The 20,353-nt window shown below is 44.6% G+C and overlaps 1 protein-coding gene across 2 annotated transcripts in view; it reads left to right on the plus strand.

Moving 5' to 3' along the window:
- The window catches only part of OLFM3 (olfactomedin 3), a 239,231-nt gene that overhangs the window by 145,109 nt on the left and 73,769 nt on the right, over nucleotides 1-20,353 (plus strand). Inside the window, exon 1 of one of the 2 annotated variants that reach the window (XM_084851720.1) lies at nucleotides 10,335-10,650. The exons of the other annotated variant lie outside the window; for it this stretch is intronic. Within the exon in view, the coding sequence (XP_084707846.1) occupies nucleotides 10,393-10,650 (258 nt within the window). The 5' untranslated portion in view covers nucleotides 10,335-10,392. Of the gene's footprint in view, nucleotides 1-10,334; nucleotides 10,651-20,353 lie in introns of those variants that run through there. 2 annotated transcript variants of the gene reach the window in all.

Below are 20,353 nucleotides of genomic sequence, written 5' to 3' on the forward strand. Positions count from 1 at the left end.
TCAAACCAGCTTTTGCACTCTCCACTTTCACCCTCAACAAGAGGCTCTTGAGATCCTCTTCGCTGTCTGCCATTAGGGTGGTATCGTCTGCGTATCTGAGGTTGTTGAAAATTCTCCCAGCAATCTTAATTCCAACCTGTGATTCACCCAACCCGGCGTTTCTCATGATGTACTCTGCATATAAATTAAATAAGCAGGGTGACAATATACAGCCTTGTCGTACTCCTTTCCCAATTTTGAACCACTTGGTTGTTCCATGTCTGGTTCTTACTGTTGCTTCTTGGCCGTCTTACAGGTTTCTCAGGAGACAGGTAAGGTGGTCTGGTACTCCCATCTCTTTCAGAATTTGCCACAGTTTGTTGTGATCCACACAATCCAAGGCTTTAGTGTAGTCAATTAAGCAGAAATAGACCTTTTTCTGGAATTCTCTTGCTTTTTCCATGATCTAGCCAATGTTGGCGATTTGATCTTTAGTTCCTCTGCCTCTTCGAAACCCAGCTTATATTTCCGGTAGTTCTCGGTTCACATGCTGCTGAAGCCTAGCTTGTAGGATTTTGAGCATCACCTTGCTGGCATGTGAAATAAGCGCAATTGTACGGTAGTTTGAACACTCTTTGGCGTTGCCCTTCTTTGGAATTGGAATGTAAACTGACCTTTTCCAGTCTTGTGGCCACTGTTGAGTGTTCCAAATTCGTTGGCATATTGAGTGCAGCACTTTTAACAGCATCATCTTTTAGGATTTTAAATAGCTCAGCTGGAATACTGTCATCTCCGCTAGCTTTGTTGTTAGCAATGCTTCCTAAGGCCCACTTGACTTCACTCTCTAGGATGTCCAGCTCACGTTCAGTGACCACACTATCATGGCTATCAGGGACATTCAGATCTTTCCTGTATAGTTCTTCTGTGTATTCTTTCCACCTCTTCTTAATCTCATCTGCTTCTGTTAGGTCCCTGCCTTCTTTGTCCTTTATCATGCCCGTCTTTGCACAAAACTTTCCCTTGAGTTCTCCGATTTTCTTGAAGAGATCTCTAGTCTTTCCCATTCTGTTGTTTTCCTCGATTTCTTTGCATTGTTCATTTAAGAAGGCCTTCTTGTCTCTCCTTGCTATTCTCTGGAACTCTGCATTCAGTTGGGTATATCTTCCCCTTTCTCCCTTGCTTTTCGCTTCCCTTCTTTCCTCAGCTCCTTGTAAAGCCTCATCAGACAGCCACTTAGCTTTCTTGCATTTATTTTTCTTTGGGATGGATTTCGTTGCTGCCTCCTGAACAATGTTACGGACCTCCGTCCATAGTTCCTCAGGCACTCTGTCTATCAGGTCTAATCCCTGAAATCTATTCCTCACCTCCACTGTATATTCATAAGGGATATGATTTAGGTCATACCTGAACGGTTTAGTGGTTTTCCCTACGTTATTCAATTTAAGCAGAAATCTTGCAAGAAGCAGCTCATGATCTGAGCCACAGTCAGCTCCAGGTCTTGTTTTGACTGACTGTATAGAGCTTCTCCATCTTTGGCTGCAAAGGACATAATCCATCTGATTTCGATATTGACCATCTGGTGATGTCCATGTGTAGAGTCGCCTCTTGTGCTGTTGGAAAAGAGTGTTTGCTATGATCAGCGTGTTCTCGTGGCAAAACTCTATTAGCCTTTGTCCTGCTTCATTTTGTACACCAAGGCCATGCTTGCCTGTTATCCCGGTGATTTCTTGACTTCCTACTTCAGCATTCCAGTCCCCTATGATGAAGAGGACATCTTTTTTTGGTGTTAGTTCTAGAAGGTGTTGTAGGTCTTCATAGAACCGAGCAACCTCAGCTTCTTCGGCATCATCACCATGCAAGGTGATATTTTTTATTTAGAAAGCTTTGGATGGCTTGGAAATGAGTTGTCTGAAGGACTGCCCACGCCCATCAGAACCAGCCTAGTCCTTGATCATCTTCTCCCAGTCATCCTGCCATCAAAAGTTAGGTGACACCATCAGGTGGCTGGTGGTGGGACAGGGCCTTTTGGGTTGCAGTGCCCTGCTTGTGGTATACAACTCATGGCGGAGAAGGCTATCAAGGGCTACTAGTCCTGACAGCTCTATGCTACCTCGAGTATCCAAGGCAGTATGCCTATGTGCACCAGTTGCTGGGGAACATGAGTATGACGGTGCTGCTGAACTCGTGTCCTACTTCTGGGTTTCCCATGGGCAGCTGCTTGGCCACTGTGTGGACCAAATGCTGGACTAGGTGGGTCTTTGGTCTGATTCAGCTGGGCTCTTCTTATGTTCTTATACCCCCTCCAGAAAGATGTGTGTTGTCTTTCCAGTGCCCAATGAAAATAATTTCATTTAGTGAGGTCACCAAAACCTGCACTCCCAGGATCAGAAAAGGGAGCTAGAATCATAGAATAGTAGGGTTGGAAGGGGCCTATAAGACCATCGAGTCCAACCCCCTGCTCAGTGCAGGAATCCAAGTTAGAGCATCCCTGACAGGTGGATGTCCAGCCTCATCTTGAATGCCTCCAGCGTGGGAGAGCCCACTGCCTCCCTAGGGAATTGGTTCCATTGTCGTATTGCTCTAACAGTCAGGAAGTTTTTCCTGATGTTCAGCCAGAATCTGGCTTCCTGTAACTTGAGCCCTGTCCTGCACTCTGGGATGATTGAGAAGAGATTCTGGCCCTCCTCTCTGTGACAGCCTTTCAAGTACTTGAAGAGCGCTATCATATCTCCCCTCAAGTCTTCTCTTCCCAAGGCTAAACATGCCCAGTTCTTTCAGTCTCTCCTCATAGGGCTTTGCTTCCAGTCCCCTGCTCATCTCTGTTGCCCTCCTCTGAATCCTCTCCAGCTTCTCTGCATCCTTCTTAAAGTGCAGTGCCCAGAACTGGACACAGTACTCCAGATGAGGCCTAATCAGTGCTGAATAGAGGGGAAGTAGTACTTCCCAGGATTTGAAAGCTATGCTTCTATTAATGCAGCCCAAAAAAGCATTGGCCTTTTTTGCAGCCACATCACATTGTTGGCTCATATTCAGCTTGTGATCTACAATAATTCCAAGATCCTTCTCGCTTGTAGTGTTGTTGAGCCACGTATCCCCCGTCTTGTAACTATGCCTTTGGTTTCTTTTTCCTAGGTGCAGAACTTGGCATTAATCCCTATTAAATGTCATTCTGTTGTTTTCTGCCCAGCGCTCCAGTCTATCAAGATTACTTTGAATTTTGTTTCTGTCTTCCAAAGTATTAGCTATCCCTCCCAATTTTGTGTCATCTGCAAATTTGATCAGCATTCCCTGCACCTCCTCCTCCAAGTCATTAATAAAAATGTTGAAGAGCACTGGGCCCAGGACTGAGCCCTGCAGTACCCCGCTCGTTACCTCTCCCCAGTTTGAGAAGATCCCATTGAGAAGCACTCTTTCAGTCCGATTCTGTAGCCAACTGTGGATCCACCGGATCGTTGTTTCATCTAGCCCACTTTGAGCTAGTTTGCTCATCAGGATATCATGGGGCACTTTGTCGAAAGCTTTGCTGAAGTCGAGGTATATTATGTCCACAGCATTCCTACAGTCCACAAGGGAGGTTACTTGATCAAAAAATGAGATCAGATTCGTCTCGCAGGATTAGTTCTTGACAAATAATCCTTGTTGGCTTCGAGTAATCACGGCATTGTTTTCAAGGTGCTTCCAGATGGATTGCTTTATCATCTGCTCCAGAATTTCCCCAGGGATTGATGTCAGCCTGACTGGTCTGTAGTTCCCAGGTTCCTCCTTTTTGCCCTTTTTGAAGATAAGGACAACATTAGCCCTCCTCCAGTCATCTGGCACTTCACCCGTCCTCCATGTAGGGTAAGCAGAGAAGAATTCCCCTCTCATCCCCTTCCCAAGCCTACCCCAGTGTCCCTACCATGAACCCAGCCTCCACTATTCCATCAACCCCCCCTTCCTCTTCTCTCTCACCTCACTTGACCAGCAGCTGTCCAGCTCCAGTGGTGGTGACAAGCTAGAGGGAGAAGAAGGAAAGGAGGGAGGTCTCTCCCCACACTTGGACTCCCAGTGCTATGCTTGGACTAGGCCAGGCTTAAGTAGCTGCCTGGGAAACATAGTTTTTCCAAGGGCTAAACTATATTTCCCATGGGTTACTTTGGCCTGGCTTGGTCCTTACTCATTCTCTGTGACTTCTTGTGTGTTTGGGGCTACTGTTGGAGTGCCTGTGCCACTCCAGTGCAATAAGTGGGATAGGAAGGAAGGAGGTAGGGGGTTTCTTGGATTGGTAGAGGGGAAAAGATTGGGAGGATGTGGATTTAGGGACTCAAGAGAATGTTCAGGTTGGCTCAGAAAGAAGCCAAGGTTCTTTCCAAATGTCAAGAAAGCAGCTTGGCATGTCTCCAAACCAATCTGACACCAGCCAGGGGTGTCTAACCCATCCGTGGTTTTATATTTGAAGCATTTCATTGCTGATATATTTTCACTGCTGTCTGTTTCTATTGCAATAAATACAATAAATATTGTGTTTATTGGGGGGATTAGTTTGTTTTCTAGGTGGATTTTAGGATTTTATGTTTAATTGCTCGTGCTGCCTCAACTGAAGGCTCATTGAGCAGTAAGGCGGGATATAAGTATTTTTAAAGAAATGAATACTAGTAATCTAAAAAGAAAGTATGCTAGCACTATGTGGTTTGTGTTGTATCCTTTCTGCCTTTGGCTAGAAAGACACAAGAGTCAGGAGGGAGGTTTTCCTGCTACTTGCTTTACTGAAAATTCTAGAAGGACTGAGAAGCACAAAATGGGCTTGCCTGGAACTGTTTGCAGGCACCCCTAAATAATCAAAAAGAGAACACAGGAACATTCAATCGACTATAGTCACAACAACACTGACCCAATACTGGATCACAAAGGAGAAGTAGTTCTACCTCTACCTTTAAGTGCCCTATGATTTCCCCTGTCCATTTGTGTGGCCTTAGTTTACTGAAGGCACTAGAAACACAGCAAGGAAAGACTTCAGCGGCCAGTGTGGTGTAGTGGTTACAATGTTGGGCTGGGGCTTGGGAGATCTGGGTTCTAGTCCCATGCTGAGTGGGGGTGATGGGAGTTGTAGTTCAACCCATCTGGAGGGTGCAGGGTTGGGGAAGACTACCCTGGAATAATGCTACATTGAGGGCAAGGTGGAAAATTAGAAAGACCACGAGATCCAGCCACCTGGTGCTGCTCTGGGCCAGGAAAGAAAGCTGAAGGGGGAGCCAAGGCAGGTGTCAAGTACTGGGAGAGCTGTCCAAGGATGCCAGGAGCTGATGCCAGGTCTGGTTGGGTACCATCATAAGGTGTATCTGAACAACCATTTTCATCATACATCTGTACTGGATGTGATCACATTCCCCTTACCCACTTGGCAAGATGTTACTGATCGCTTTTGGATGAGTTGCTTGCCTGCCCCAGTTACTTAAACCTTCAGCAATGTATCAAATCAGAAGACAGATATGGAAAACCATCTTCCTACACATTTTTTCCAGACATCTGTAGCTGATATGCAGCAAAAATCTGTGGAACTCCCTGCTGAGTGAGGCTAGCTTGGCTCCCTCTCAGCTGTCCTTCTGCCTGCAAATACATTTTTATTTAAGCAGGACTTTGGCATATAAGCTCGTCTTTTGGGTTGGGTGTTGTTTTTATTGTGTGGTTGTGTTTTAACTGTGTTTTAATGTATTTGTTTTATTATTGTTTTAATCAAGTTTTTATTTTATTTTTTCATTCCTATGATTGTAAGCCACCTTGAGTTCCATTTTCTTGGTTGAAAGGTGGGATACAAATGCAAGAAATAAATACATTTCTCCTCACTCGTAGTAAGATACTGAAGGAGCCTAGTTTACACAAAGCAGAGATGAAATGCTTAAACTGTTCCTGGGCTGTACCATTTCAGACTGCAGCTCAGGGCAAGAGTTGTCATATCAATGGATGTTCCTCTCTAGGTAAACAATAGATAGATGAACTAAAAATCCCTGTACATACAAAACTATCCCATCCATGAGAAGGCTCAGCTAGTACTTTTCTCCCTGATATCTAGATTTGTACATTTAGGAAGATTTTTTTTAAGTGTGTATTTTTATTTATTATTAAATTTATATCTCACCGTTTTTCTTTCAAGGAACCCAAGGTGGCTTATATGATCCTCTTACTCTTCATTTTATCCTCATAACAACCCTGTGAGATAGGTTAGGCTGAGAGACAGTGACTGGCCCAAAGTTGCCAAGTGGGAACTAGAACCCAGATCCCCCTAGGCCTCGGCCAGCACTATAACCACACTGGCTTTCTATACAGGGAAATATTCAGTTATGTGATTTCCCCCATGCGCAATCTAAAGTGCAAGTCCAGGAACAGTTTTGCTATCTTATCTGCTGTCCATTGTGAATTAGACCAGACTGATAGCTTAGAAAGCAGTTATGCGTGCACTGTGATAAGTTACTATTTAGTAAATGGAAGTCTCCATCTATAATCAGAGAGCTTCAGCTATTGGGCGGTATAGAAATGAAATAAATAAAATAAAATAAATTAAAAAATCAACTGGTGATCACCATTTCTGTCTATTGACTTGAAGAGCAAATCTCACCTCACTGAAAACTTCTAAGTGCCATTACGATAGTTCAGAATTTTATTCTACTTCACATATTTAAACTGTCTCTGCTATTTGCTTATATTCCATGGAGCTGAGCTACACATTTCAAATAGAATTTTGGCTTTCTTCATTTGCCAGTGGACTAAAACGTAACCAGTTTTCAAGGATACACATCAGGGAATTGTTTATTTTTCAGCAAAATAATATCCCACCACACTAGGTATTTCCAAGAAAAATTCAATATTTCAAAGCAAGGGATCTCTTTTGTGTATGTGCATCCAGGGCCCAAAGTCCCTCATAAAATTATACAGCAGGTTACAATCTGTTCTGAAACAGGCACTGATTGATTCCCACCCACCCCCATGTTGGTTAAATCAGAGGGGTTGATTGAAATAATTTGACATGCATTGGGGGGAAAAGGAGCTTGGCTAGCATTTGGAGTGCAGACACAGATTCTGAATAGTAGGACTGTGCCAAATCTTCTCTCTCTCTCTCTCTCTCTCTCTCTCTCTCTCTCTCTCATATATTCTCTTTGAAAATAGCACATTTCACACACACGCACGCAGTGCATTCCTGCTTTTTCGTCGTTGAGTGGCATCCAGTCTCCAACCTCAAAGAGCAACCTCTGACCCCACTGCTCTTGAGAACAAATGTCGTACTCCAACAGGAGAGATCTGCATGCATAAACAGCCATGTGCAGGTGTAAACAACCTTCCAGGCATGCTGCTGATGCTATTTCAGTATGCATCACATGCACTATCTAAGTCTGAGCCTTGCTGCGTTGATTGGAGGCATCTCTGGCTGTGTTCAGGAAGGTGTAACTGCAGCTAGGGCTTGTGGGCTTCCCAAGAGGTATCTGGTTGGCCACTGTGGGAACAGAATGCTGGACTAGATAGACCTTTGGACTGATCCAGCAGGACTTTTCTTATGTTCAAGGGCCACCAATTGTCCTGTGTGACTAGTTGCCTGTGACCACTATTGCATATGTGAGAACAGCAACACTTTAAAAAAAAAAAAAACCTCAATTATTTATTATTTCAACTCACTGGGAAAACTCAGGGCAGAAAAATGTGGATTGGACGGGAGGAAATAAGTGCAACTTAACTGAAAATTGTCCCTCATTGCTGGTCCATTTAAGCCCGGGATTGTTCTGCCCCTTGAGGAGGATATGCAGGCCCAAGCACACATCCAGGCATCTGCTGCCAAAGTGAAACTGTTTCTTCCAGTTCACTCACATGGCCTGCTCATGCTAGGTCAGCCTTCCCTGACCCAGTGCCCACAAGACAGTGTTGGACTACAACTCCTATTATCCCCAACCAGGAAGGCCATTCTGGTTGGGGTGATGGGTTTTGTATTCCAACACATCTGAAGAGCCCCAGGTTAGGGAAAGGCTTGCCCCTCAAACAGACAGAACATGACAATCGCTCCTGCTAACTGGAGCAAAAGGAATATGGCAAACATACTTGAATTATAATCTATGATTAAAATGGAAAAAATGGTGAGCATTCATTTCAAGGCAGGATAGGACTGAGGAACTGTGGTCACTGACAGGAACGACTTTCTCATGGACAATTACCAGTCCTATAGCACCTTAGCAAATCTGTCACATGCGTCTGCTGAACTTCTAGTTCAATTATTAGTTTTCTCTCGAGATAAATTGCTATGTCATGAGCCATAGTGTATAATTGTGGAAAACTGATGACGATGATAATATGTTTATTACCAGTATAGCACCTTTGATGTCCATGATAATTTCCAGATTTAGGCTGATATTTTCCAGCATAAGGAAAAAGTCAAATCTCTACCCCAAGGAGATTGCAATCTAATACCAACAGAAGGATTACAGTGTAAATTTCAATGGAGAGGGAAAAGTAACAGGGAAAGGATATGTGGGAAAGCAGGTCCATGTACTGAGCGAGCCTTCATTTCTCCAGAGGGTAAGGAATGAAGATAAACTGTTTTCCTGGACATCAGCCATGCATTTAGAAACTAAGGCCGAAAATCCTAAACTCACTTATCTGGGAGTAAATCCCAATGAACACAGTGGGACTTACTTCTGAATAAACATGAGGAGAATAGACCCGTAAGTCTGTCACAGCACGTACAGCAGAAGCCTTAGCAGCTGAGCTTGCCTGTATTTGCAACTAGCACATATATTTTCCATCCTGTATTTAAATGCAGCACAGATGGGAGCCCAACTTGCTGGTTTTCAACTGGTGTACAACAAATATGCCACTGAAAAGGATCCACCACATCCATTCGCTCTCCTCCATTATGGTCTGCACATGAATGAAACCTGAAATTATGACAGAGCCAATGGGCAAACCTGACCCTTCTCCATGTTCACTTGGAAGTAAGTCCCACAGAATTCAGTGGGGCTTACTCCCAAGTGTGCACAGTTTTGCACCCTTAACTGATTATGCTGTATCATTCAAGGCATCTTTTGATAACGATAGTCCTCAGAAGCCCATAGCTACCGGTCAAGAACTCTATTTTCTTTTTGTGTGCTAGCAGTTCTACCTGTGTGTATGTTACCTTGTGACGTCTTTAACCCCACGGTCAGAACAAGGCCCAATTAATTGGGCTGAATGTTGTCAGCAGCATTGCTGTGGGAACCCTCACCTCCCTTTAGGGGCCTGGAGAAAACTATTCTAGCCAGCCTGTGATTGGCTAACAGGGATCACCTCAGAGTTGCCAGGGGCTTGCGCATATAACCAGAGAGATTACAGCTGCCCACTGTCTTTGCATTGCCTTTGCTTTGGACTCAAAGTATCTCCATTTCGGCCCTCTCCTATTGGAAGACCCATGCTTAGGTATGTATAGGCAGGTTTAGGGAGCTTTGTTATTTTTGCCTTGAAGTATTGCTTCCAAATGTTACTCTGGTTCTTGTGTGTCTTTTTTTTCCTCCTTCCTCTTCCCCAATAAACTCACTACCTCTTATAGCTGGTTGTCTGTGTGCTTCATTCTAAATTGCCTCAGTACTAAATCCAGAGTCTTTCTCTTGGGTAATGCTACTGTTTAAGATTTCAGGTTTTAGCCTGAGAAACAGAGGTTGCTAGTTTACGCCCCTATTTCATATGCCTTAGAGGTGTCCTGTGAGGTCTGAAAGTCCCCTGGCTCAGGCTGAGTTGGACATAAGGGGTGGTGGCAGCCTACCATGCTGGGTTGGTGTTCAGCCCAAGCAGCCTTTTGCCCCTGCCTATACTGCTGGGAGTTTGGGCAACTCCCTTCACGCTGCCTCCTATAGTTTATATGTCCACCCAAACATTGCGTGTTTGGGTGGACATATAAGCATTGGGTGGACATATAAACACCCAAACATCAGAAGAAGCTCTGTTTCAGCCTTCCCCAACCTGGCACCCGCCACAGGCTTTGAACTACAACTCCCATCAGCCCCAGCCATCAATGGTCAGGGTTGCTGGGAATTGTAGTCCAAAACATCCAGAGGTTGGAGAAGGCTGCTCTGTTGCATGGCTGTCAGCTAAGTATAGTAGGTTAGCTTTGCTATGCCGGTCCCTGGCAGGTGATGCTTCATTAGCCATCGGATCATCTCCCACTGGTTGAGCTAACTAGATTCTTACAGATTCCTTAGAACCTTCCGTTCTCAGTCCCGCCACCCCTGTCTCCTCCCCTCCCTCTCTCCCTCCCTCTCCTTCCCTCCACAGGAATAAAGCTGTAATAATCACAGGCACGTAAATGGACTGTATATCTGTGGGCAGCGTGCTTCAGCTTGTGGTGGTAGGAGAGAAGACTGAGAAGCTCTGCGGGGGGTGTTGGGGGGGGTATGGAGGCTGCCTGGATGTGTGTTTTAGTGGATGATTAAATCTGGGGAGGCTGATCCCCTTTCATGCTGTGGATATTGTGAGCTGCAGGCACGCCTCTCCCAGCCAGCCTGCACTAGGATTATAATCAGTCACTATGAAAACTCATTAGGCTCCACAGCAATGAGTCCTCCACTGCTCAAGCTAGGCGCTGTCCTTAGTACCATGGCGATGATCTCTAACTGGATGTCCCAAACGCTTCCATCACTGGTAGGACTAAACACCACCAGGCTGTCCACTTCTAATACTCTAGTAAGTAACTCCAATCTCTTGAAAGCCTTCACATGGGGTTTGGGTTGGCGGCGGAGTGAGGGGGGAACATTCCGCTAATATTTTTTTTTAAGAGACCACGAAGTCTATGATTTTTTTCAGTTTACCTCCTTGTAAATCTGTTTAACAGCCTGGGGGGCGGAGGGAGGTCTAATACTTAACTAATGCATGTCGCAAACTAAATCCTACAACTGCAGAAAGAATCTTTGCAGACTAGCTGCAGGAGATGATTTTTAAGTGGGCTTTAGAATACTTGTCTACAAAACTGTTATCACATAAAAGTATTAAAATATTGAAGGTTGTTTTTTGTTTCTTTTGGTGTTTGTTTTGCAGGATTATTTTTGCAGGATTATTCCCAAAACTGTTGCTGTGGTTAGCCAGAGTAAAAAAAAAAAGATTAGACAGGGTTATTTTTCTGTTGTTGTTTTCTTTTCTTATAAAATCTATCAAATACAGCATGGCAGAAGCATTTTTTTCTCCCTTGTGTCTCTTTTCAATGCAGCACATAAATATTACAGAATAACCTTTAAAAGTAAGAGTTTCTTTTCAGGATGGCAAAAAGACCAAACACAAAAAACTTGCAGGCAACCTGTTTAGGAAAAAAAAAATGCCAATTATTATTCCCGGATTACTAGCTAAAGAGATGTCCTGCTACTTTTCTTAATGCATTTAATCTTCCATTAAGACCCTTTGCTGTTCATATATGATGTGTGCCAGTAAACCTTGTTCAATGTGACAGAAGCCAGTTCAGAATTGCTCTTGTCTCGTTCTGTGGTCTTACTAGCTCAGTGGAGGAACGGGTGAATTCTGGATCCTTTGCCATATCATTTATGAAAGAGAGCTAATGAAAGTTTGAAGAGCAAGCACTTAACGGAATCTCTGTGAGGATTCCTTCCTCCATACCTCTGCTATTTTCAATGTGATTGCAATCAAATATCAAGGCAAGAGCAGCTCAGTGCTAAATTTCGCTGGAAAGCTAAACATGTGATTTAATTTACTGATCAATGTTGAATTTGCTGATAGCCTGTGGACAGGAAAAGATAATTACAGCAGTTAGCTTTTAGTGCTGTTCCTTTGGACTGCTTGTTTTGCTTTTTAAAGGACCATCTAATGTAGTGTTTAATGAAGGGAAGATATTGGGGGGGAGGGAGGTGAGACAATCCTGAATATTTTCCAGAAATACAACTAAATATCACCCAACCGTTGTAGCTACTGAAGGTCAGGGTTTATTTGAACTGTGCACCCACAGCCTGACTTGGTGCACAGGAAAGATCTGCTCCTCACCTAGGGTGACCTTGCATAGGGGTTTTGACTTCAATGGAGCCATACCTGATTATGGATTGAGACTATACAACATGCTTCTTTGTTTTTGTTTTTCTCTCCCCACCCCCTTTTTAAAAAAAATATATTTGACTGCAGCCTTCACTTGTATTAAGGTGGAAAAACTAATTGGCTTTAGTTAAGATGCAGGAGAAGAGGCTGAAGGAAGGGGACAGAAGTGGCATCGTTCGTAAAAACTGCACGATGAAGGCGTGCACAATATGACACAAATGTGATTGATACATCAATAAATCCAGTTGACTTTCCTGGCTTCCCCAATGAAGAATGATTGGCAGTACTGGTCAGCCAAAAGGAGAAGGGTACCAGGGGTAAGAGAAGGCAGAGGGAAAAGACAGCAGCCTGGCCTTCATGTCTTACCACAAACCACAAAAAATAGACAACTTCTTTTGACAGGTGGGGGGGCATACTTGCGTTTCAGGCCACCTTTGCTTGATCCCCAGCAAAGTACCTGTATCTCTACTGATTAAAAGCATGTAACAAAGTAACCATAATAAGGGCTCCTAAAATGCACTCTCTCTTTTTTTGGCAATTTAATCTCAATCGAAGAGCAGGCCTTAGAGCCTAGCTGGAAATCTTGCTCCCCCGCCCCACTCCCTGGTCTGTAGACCTTAAAAGAGCTCCCCTGATGGATCAAAGAGAGCATGACAAATATGAGGATGGAAGACAGGGTGACAGGATTCGAACTTTGGTAAAAAATACTTCAGGGTAGGTTTATGGATTTCTATTCCTCAAGTAGAAAAGAAAAGTGTAGACCCCACCTTTTTGCATATTCACTCTTTTTCTCTCTCTCTTCTCCCTTCTTTCCTGATTAACTAGCTTTTTATAAGGGTTCTTGCTTTGATAGATTGTAATGTATAAACAGTCAGATTTATGATGTCTCATATACAGTGGGGCAGTATACAGTGTTGTGTGTGAGCGCACACAGGCAATTAAGTGTATACACACGTGTGCGCACGTGCACACACACATACATACACACCAACCTTGCCTACATACCCTGTCCATGGATTATATCCTGGATTGAAGAATATTTGTTGTACAGCATCTCTCCAGATAATATAAAACCCGAAAACGATTCCTACTGCTATATCTGAAGCCCCATGACCCAAGAAATAATCTGTGCTCACACTCAGCATTTCTACAGCACATTTGAAAGCCCTTCACCTACATCACCTATGTAATCCCTGCAACAGCCACGTAGGCCAATATTATGAATCCCCCGTATTGCTGATAGAGGTTAAGAGAATAGTGGCTTGTCCATATTTACTACAGACAACTTATAGACCTGGGCTTCCTATGCACAAGGAACCTAAATAGTGATTACAAATTTGTCTCAGCTAAACTGAAAGTAACAGATACGGGGAGAAGCAGAAATTCGTCTTGTTGTAAAGGTTTGCACCCTTTCAGGTGCTTTGCTGCATGTATTGCATTAAAAAAAGCAGAACAAAAAGCCTACCTTCCTTCCTTTCTCCAGTTGGGCTTTTTCCTTTCCATATGCTGGTTGTATTGAAGTTGAAGGAATTCGATGCTCTAGCAAAAAAAAAAAAATGGTGGGAACAGTAGCCAACATCCATTTAGTGCACACCGATTGAAATGAATGGGGCTGTTGTGTTCTTGCATGGCCCCCATTCAATTCCATGGGGCCTGTGCAGGAAAACAGCCCAGTGAACTGTGCCCCTTATAGACCTAAACAACAGGGAAGCTAAAAAGATGCTACTTATGATCAGATGACAGCAACAGTTTTGGCTATAGCATGGCTACCAAACCCCTCAGTTGTCAACTCCAACTGAAACAAAGCCAGTGCAGATGTAGCTTCACTTGCCCCCTTTCATCTCACGTTACCCTTGTCTCTCTCATTCCTCCTCCCCACTCCCCACTTTGGCATTTTGTTTCTCTTCCCTCTCTCTCCCTTTTCTCTGCTGTTTCCCTCACATGCTACTTGCCTCAGTCTACATGTATAGGTTCCTGGGGCAAGGACCGGCCTCTGTGAAGCACCAAGGCAGGGTCCTGATGGTACCTCACAAAAAAGGAGAACAAGAATAATAATATGAACATGGATGTGTTGCTATAACACTCCCTTCTTTCAAATCCCTCCTCAAAATCCACCTTTTCCGTGAGGCCCTTTTCTCAATTCTAATTCTCAGATCAGACTAGAGATGCAGTTGAAGTTTGCCATGTCCAGACAAGAGCTTTGGGGGCTCATAACGCTCGCCTCCAAAGAGAAGCAAGATTGGAGAGCCCCTAAAGTCTTATCCAGAATGGGTTAAAACCTGAGCCCAAGAAGTATTCCCATCTTCCCACCCACCCTGTCCACCTCCCTTCCCTGGTCACCAAAAGATCAACCCCAGCAGCTTTCTGATTCCCAAAAGCCTCCTGCACCCTATGAAAGATGCAGCTGTTGACAGCAGCAGTAGCATTGCAAGGGGAGAGTGAAAGAGGGAGATTGGTCCTCCCCTCCTCCTCCTTCTCCAGTGCCCTGGTGTGCTCCAGCTTACTGGCCAGTAAGTCTTTAAGGCAGGGGTGGGCAACTTGGGGCCCTCAAGATGTTTTGGCCCACAACTCCATCAGCCCTCACCATTGGCTGTGCTGGCTAGAGCTGATGGGACCAGATGGGACTTGTAGGCCGAAACATCTGGAGAGCCCCGCCCTACATTAGGGAGAAGGTGTTTCAGGGACTGGCAGCGAGAGGCTTTAGGAGATTGGGGAGGTCTGGCAGAGAAGGAGAGGGTGGGCTTATTTTCCGAATGTCAGATTGGCTCAGAAAATAAAATGAGAGTATTCCAATTTGGGGGGAAATAACTCTGCTCATTTCCGAACTAATCCAGCAGGAGCCTAGGTCAGGGGAAAGTTTGCCCAGCTCTAACCTTAACCAAGTTGAGGTGCAGCTGTATTTCTTCCCTTTCCTGCTCCCTTTGTCTCTCTTTCCTCTTCCTCTGTGGTCTTCCCCCATGTCAATTTTAGCTTGTAACCTCCACAGGGGAACAGCGCTGCCTGTTTCATAACTCTGTGTCCCTGTCCGTCTCACACATTAAATGTTGAGACGTACATTTATTGTTTGTGTCTCAAGCATCCTTTCCTGTTTGCAGAAAGAGCTGTATTCCCGAGCTTCCCCACACACACACTCCAACCCTTCCAGCGTAAGCCTGCATTTGTAAAGGTGAAGTTGGCAGCTTTTGTTCGGTTTTGATGCTTTCGGGGGTGGGGGGGATAGCTTTTGTCTGAGTTTGGGATTAAATGACAAATACAGAGGGGAGGAGGCATTGTTGCAGTACAACTGTACATACACTTCTTTTTATCCAGCTTTGCCTGTTTTGTTGCTGCGCCATTTCTCTTATGAACAGAAGCCCTTCTAAACTCATAAAGAGACTGTAAAGAATACATTTAAAAAACACACAGAAGGCACTAAAACATCATGGCCTAAATATAGCCTAATATCAATCATTTAAGCCTGCATAGCCAATTACAATAGCCTTCCACTGTGCCTAAGGAATTATCTTTGTGCTAAATAGGCATCAGATGAATGGGGAAGTTATTTGAAAACATCTTCTGGCGATTACTTTTAGAATAGCACAAGTTCAGTGTGCGTGATGCTGAGGACTCTTCTAGCATCGCAAAGCTCACATATACACTTGATCTCCTTCAGGCTTGGGAAGCATTCTGCATTTTCATCCCTCTTCCCCACCCCATCCCACCCCCCGGCCTTATCTCCGTCACTGAGCCCCCTGGGGTAGGGGCCTTTCCCGATGTGCTTATGATACCCTGCAAAGCACCACCTACATAAATGGCCCTGTACAAATTGAATCATAATTGTGAGAGTTGGAGTGAAGAGCATCACTGTCGCATGTCCTTAGACTTGTCAGCTGCCCTATCTCTAAGCCTCAAGGTGGGTAGCACCAATTCCTGATCTCATTTACCCTTAGCATCATGGAGATCAGTGCTGCTTCTAGTTTCCAGACAGGGAAATGAAGCTTAAAGATAGTCAAAGCTACTGAACAATGAGTCAAGGATTTGTACCTATACTTCCCAGGCCCAACAACGATGGGCTTATTGCTTAGCAGTAATAAGTGTAGCTTAGACCTGTGAGGGAGTTCCCTCCCCCCACCCCAAATCTGTTTTTCAGCAGCAGAATTTCCTTACATCTGCAGTAGAGTTACTTGTTGTTCTCAAAGTGTTTGCCTTCTCCTCCTGTGTTTTCCCCTGAGCAGTAACCACCAACGCCTCCCCCTCTTCCCATTCCATGTCTTGGCCTTGCCAGCCCCGCGGCAAGCTTGCAATCCATTATTAAGCCATCATTATAAAATGTAAGCTCCCTTTAAGTGCTTTGGCACAAAGGTGGTATATAAAAGCCATAAATAAATAACCCACATTTGGATAGTTGCACGTTGCTCAGGAAGTGGTCCAGACATGAGTGAGACACAGATGGGACATGTGCGTATCTTAAGTCTGGGTCACGGGGCCCAAACAGACCTTACCTTAACGTGTCCCTCCCCTATGTTTACGCTACAGTAGATGTAGGGGAGCCATTTCAGATCAATCCCCTATCGTGTGGAGTGGGGGTGGGGCTTTAACCACCCCACCCCTGACATGGGCCTAATCCAGATCAGGTCCGCACGTCTGCAATTTCTAATGCAAAACAATTTGCTTAATGGACCACCATATTGGAGATTGCAGGGGGTGGGGTCTGATCCAAATTGGGCCCATTTGGGGGGAGGTTTAAAGGCCCCAATCCCTCCATGCTAGGGTCCTGATCTGGACTGGGACCCTGCACCTGCTCTGGAGTACATTGAAAAAGTACTTTAAAGTAATGTCTGTTTTGGCTCACACATGTATGTATTTCACTTGATTTATCAAGTGAACTTGATTGTTCAGCAGTTGATATAGCTCAGTGGTAGAGCCCAGTCTTTGGACGCAGAACATTCCAGGTTCCTTCTCCAGCAACTCCAGTTCAACGGCTCTCAGTTACTAGACCTGGGAAGTACTGTTTTCAGCTTCAGCTAGTCAGAGAAGAATGAGGCTGTGGATGACACCTTTGTATCTGGGGATGTTCCACACACAGTATTTGTATCTGAGGATGTTCCAAAACTCCTGCATTTGCACACATTTCTGTTGCATTTTACACAGGGCTGTTTTTAAAAACAATTCGGAAGTTGCAACTGGCCCAAAACAGGTCTGCTAGATCAGGGCGTGGGACTGGACCCATTCACCATATTATGCCAGTGCTTTAACAGCTGCACTGGCTCCCAGCCCATTTCTGGTCCCAGTTTAAAATGCCGGATTTAACCCGTAAGGAACTAAATGCTGTGAGTGTTGTTGTATTTATGCTGCTTTTGATGTGATGTTCTTATGTCTTCTTTTGTATTCAAATTGTTTTTATGTTTGTTTACTCCAAGCTGTTCAGAGAATTTTTATGTTGGTATGCAGCATACCACCGTCATGAATAAACATCAGTGTACATCTTCAGGATGGAATGCATGAAGGGCTGTTGCTTTCTTTAGGTGCTGCTTATATTCACACTTCCAAAATAGCACTTGTTCAGAATTTGGAGAATTCCAGATTTTTTTTTAAAGGGATTTCTTGCTCATGTGGAAGCAAAGGCAGGATTCCTTGTGGAAACTCAGACACCAGAAAGGGGTCTGAATACGCATTCCAACTTATAGTCATGAAGGGATGAGATAGCCATCTGTGCAACTCCTTCTCTCTATGGCTAGCAGAAGCACAAGAAATTCTGTGAAATTAATAATACTACAAGACACCGCAGGAAGTCTGGATGACTTCGATAGGACTGTGGTGATTTTTGGTCTCGCTAAAACAAGATCAATTATCTTGTCTCTATATAAGTCCCAAGAAAATGGGGATAGGCCCAAATGTTTAGCACAGGCTCCCCAATAGAAGGGTGGGCAGGTGTCCTCTTTTGCAGTGGACAGTCCTCTCTTTGAAGGCCTGTCCTATCCAGTTCTGGTTTGAAGATAAAGAACCATAAGAACTGGTCCCAGTCAACAGTTACCACCTGAACTGGCAGGCACATGAGTCACCTGGTCACACTTTTCCATGACAGGGTGTGATAGTCTGTATTTCTATTTAAATTGTAATAATTCTAAATTTGCATCTGTACACATAAATTAGCATATGTAAAAGTTATGCAGATTTTATGCAAAAACAACATCCTTCTCTGTCCTCCTTTTTGGTGATGCATTTCCTCTTTTATAGCAACTCTTAAGTGGCATCCCTAGACAGAACCACTTTGCTGTTTCTTATCTAAGGATGGATCAGCACCCTTCCATCTGGGTTCTCTGCCCCCACTTGTGCACCCCTGGACCCAGGCCCGACCCCCCCACACACACACTTGCTGAGCTGTCTTTACCCACCCTGGGCCTATCCAGTGATCTCTGTGCCCACCACTGTGCAAAAAAAATGACGGGCACAGATATGCACACATTTGTTCTTCTGCAAAATGGAGCCGATATATGCACGGTTACAGGCATAAATGGGCCAATTTGTTTCGCAAAGTGGCGGGCACAGAGATCACCAGACAGGCCTGGGGTGAGTGCAGGCAGCTTGGCAATTGGGGTGGGTCAGGTGGAGTATGGGGTTCAGTGGGCACGGCTTGAGGCAGTGTGGGGGGGGCGTCCACCGAATTCCCAGACCCAATCAGTCATCCACACCATTCCTATTGTTATCTTTAACTTAAATATTAGAATAGAACTGTACAACTTGTGACCTCCAAAGGTGAATGCGGGGCACCATCCACGTATGCTGGCTTGATAAACCCCCTGATGATGATTTCATTGTATGATTATTATTCAATGTATGATTTGCTCTATAGCTGAAGCTCTCAGGGCAACATACATAATAAAAAGTAAATACAATAAAACACCTTAAAAGAAGGGAAAAACAGCAACAATAATTTCAAAATCAAATATTGCTTTGCTTGGGACTGCCAAATCGGTGTGGGAGTGGGGGAGAAGTGGAATTCTCAGGCACTGACAGGCCAGTGGGCTGTATTTGGCTTGGTGGGTTGTGCGGATCTGCAATAGGAATTTGAGTACCGCATGACTTCAGTTTTATGGAATACGAGTTACGGAAACACAGGTATCGAATGCTGACCCACTGAGGTGAAATGCTGAGGTGAGGAAAAATGGAATAGAGGATACTCCTTGGAAAAGGGTGACAGTTAGGAGAAGAAGAACTAGATGCCACTCTGCACCAGTGGAAGCAGTGGAGCTGTGGAACCGATTCCAGGTACTTGCGGATGAGACTGGAGGACAGCCTGCAGAGGAAGAATCGCAGGGGAACCTGCGTGAGAGTGAGCAAGAGGCTGAAGGTCAGTCAAACAGAGGCGATGAAACCCAGGCCTACAAGAAGAAGAAGAGAAGAGTGGTAGTAGTGGGAGACTCCTTGCTGCGTGGGATCGAGACCCAAGTATGTCGCGAAGACCCATGGACTCGCCAGGTATGTTGTCTCTCGGGAGGACAGATTAGAGACATGACTGAAAGGTTGCCTGCACTCATAAAGCCTACTGACAGGTATCCCTTTCTTCTCATCCATGTGGGAACAAATGATACCGCCAAGCGGAGCTACGAAGAGATCACATCAGACTTTGAAGCTTTGGGAAGGAAACTCAAGAACTTTGGGGCCCAGATAGTTTTCTCATCCATCCTTCCAGTAGTTAGAAGAGGGATAGAAAGGGAACGAAAAATACTCCGGGTGAATGACTGGCTACGAAGGTGGTGCGGACAAGAGAGATTTGGATTCTGGGACCACGGGCTATACTTCCTGGAAGATGGGCTGTTGGCTAGGGATGGGTTGCACCTCACAAAGGATGAAAGAAGAATGTGTTTGGCCACAGCATGAAGAACTTCATCAGGAGGGCTTTAAACTGAATCCCACGGGGAAGGGAGATGTAATGTTGGGGGTAACAATGGACATAGACGCATGCACTGCAATGGGGAGAACAGCTCTGATAGCGCCCAATAATAGTCTTCAGACACATGTAGGAAGAAAGCCAGACTATGAAGCACATGGTCTTCGATGTCTATATACTAATGCCCAGTGTATGGGAAACAAATAGAACGAACTTGAACTCTTAATACAAGAGGGAAATTATGACCTGATAGGTATAACTGAGACTTGGTGGGATGACTCTCATGACTGGAATACAGCAATGGAAGGATATAACTTGTTCAAAAAGAACAGGAGAAACAGAAAGGGAGGTGGGGTTGCACTGTATGTGAAAAATACATATCTCTGCACAGAAATACAGGAGGAGGAGCTTGGTAGCCCCATCGAGAGCATCTGGGTTGAAATAAATGGAGCAAAGGATAAAAGGAACCTGGTGGTCGGAGTC

This window comes from Heloderma suspectum, chromosome 4 (genome assembly GCF_057233095.1).
Source record: "Heloderma suspectum isolate Gila_16-S chromosome 4, 16-S_ref, whole genome shotgun sequence".
NCBI lineage: Eukaryota > Metazoa > Chordata > Lepidosauria > Squamata > Helodermatidae > Heloderma > Heloderma suspectum.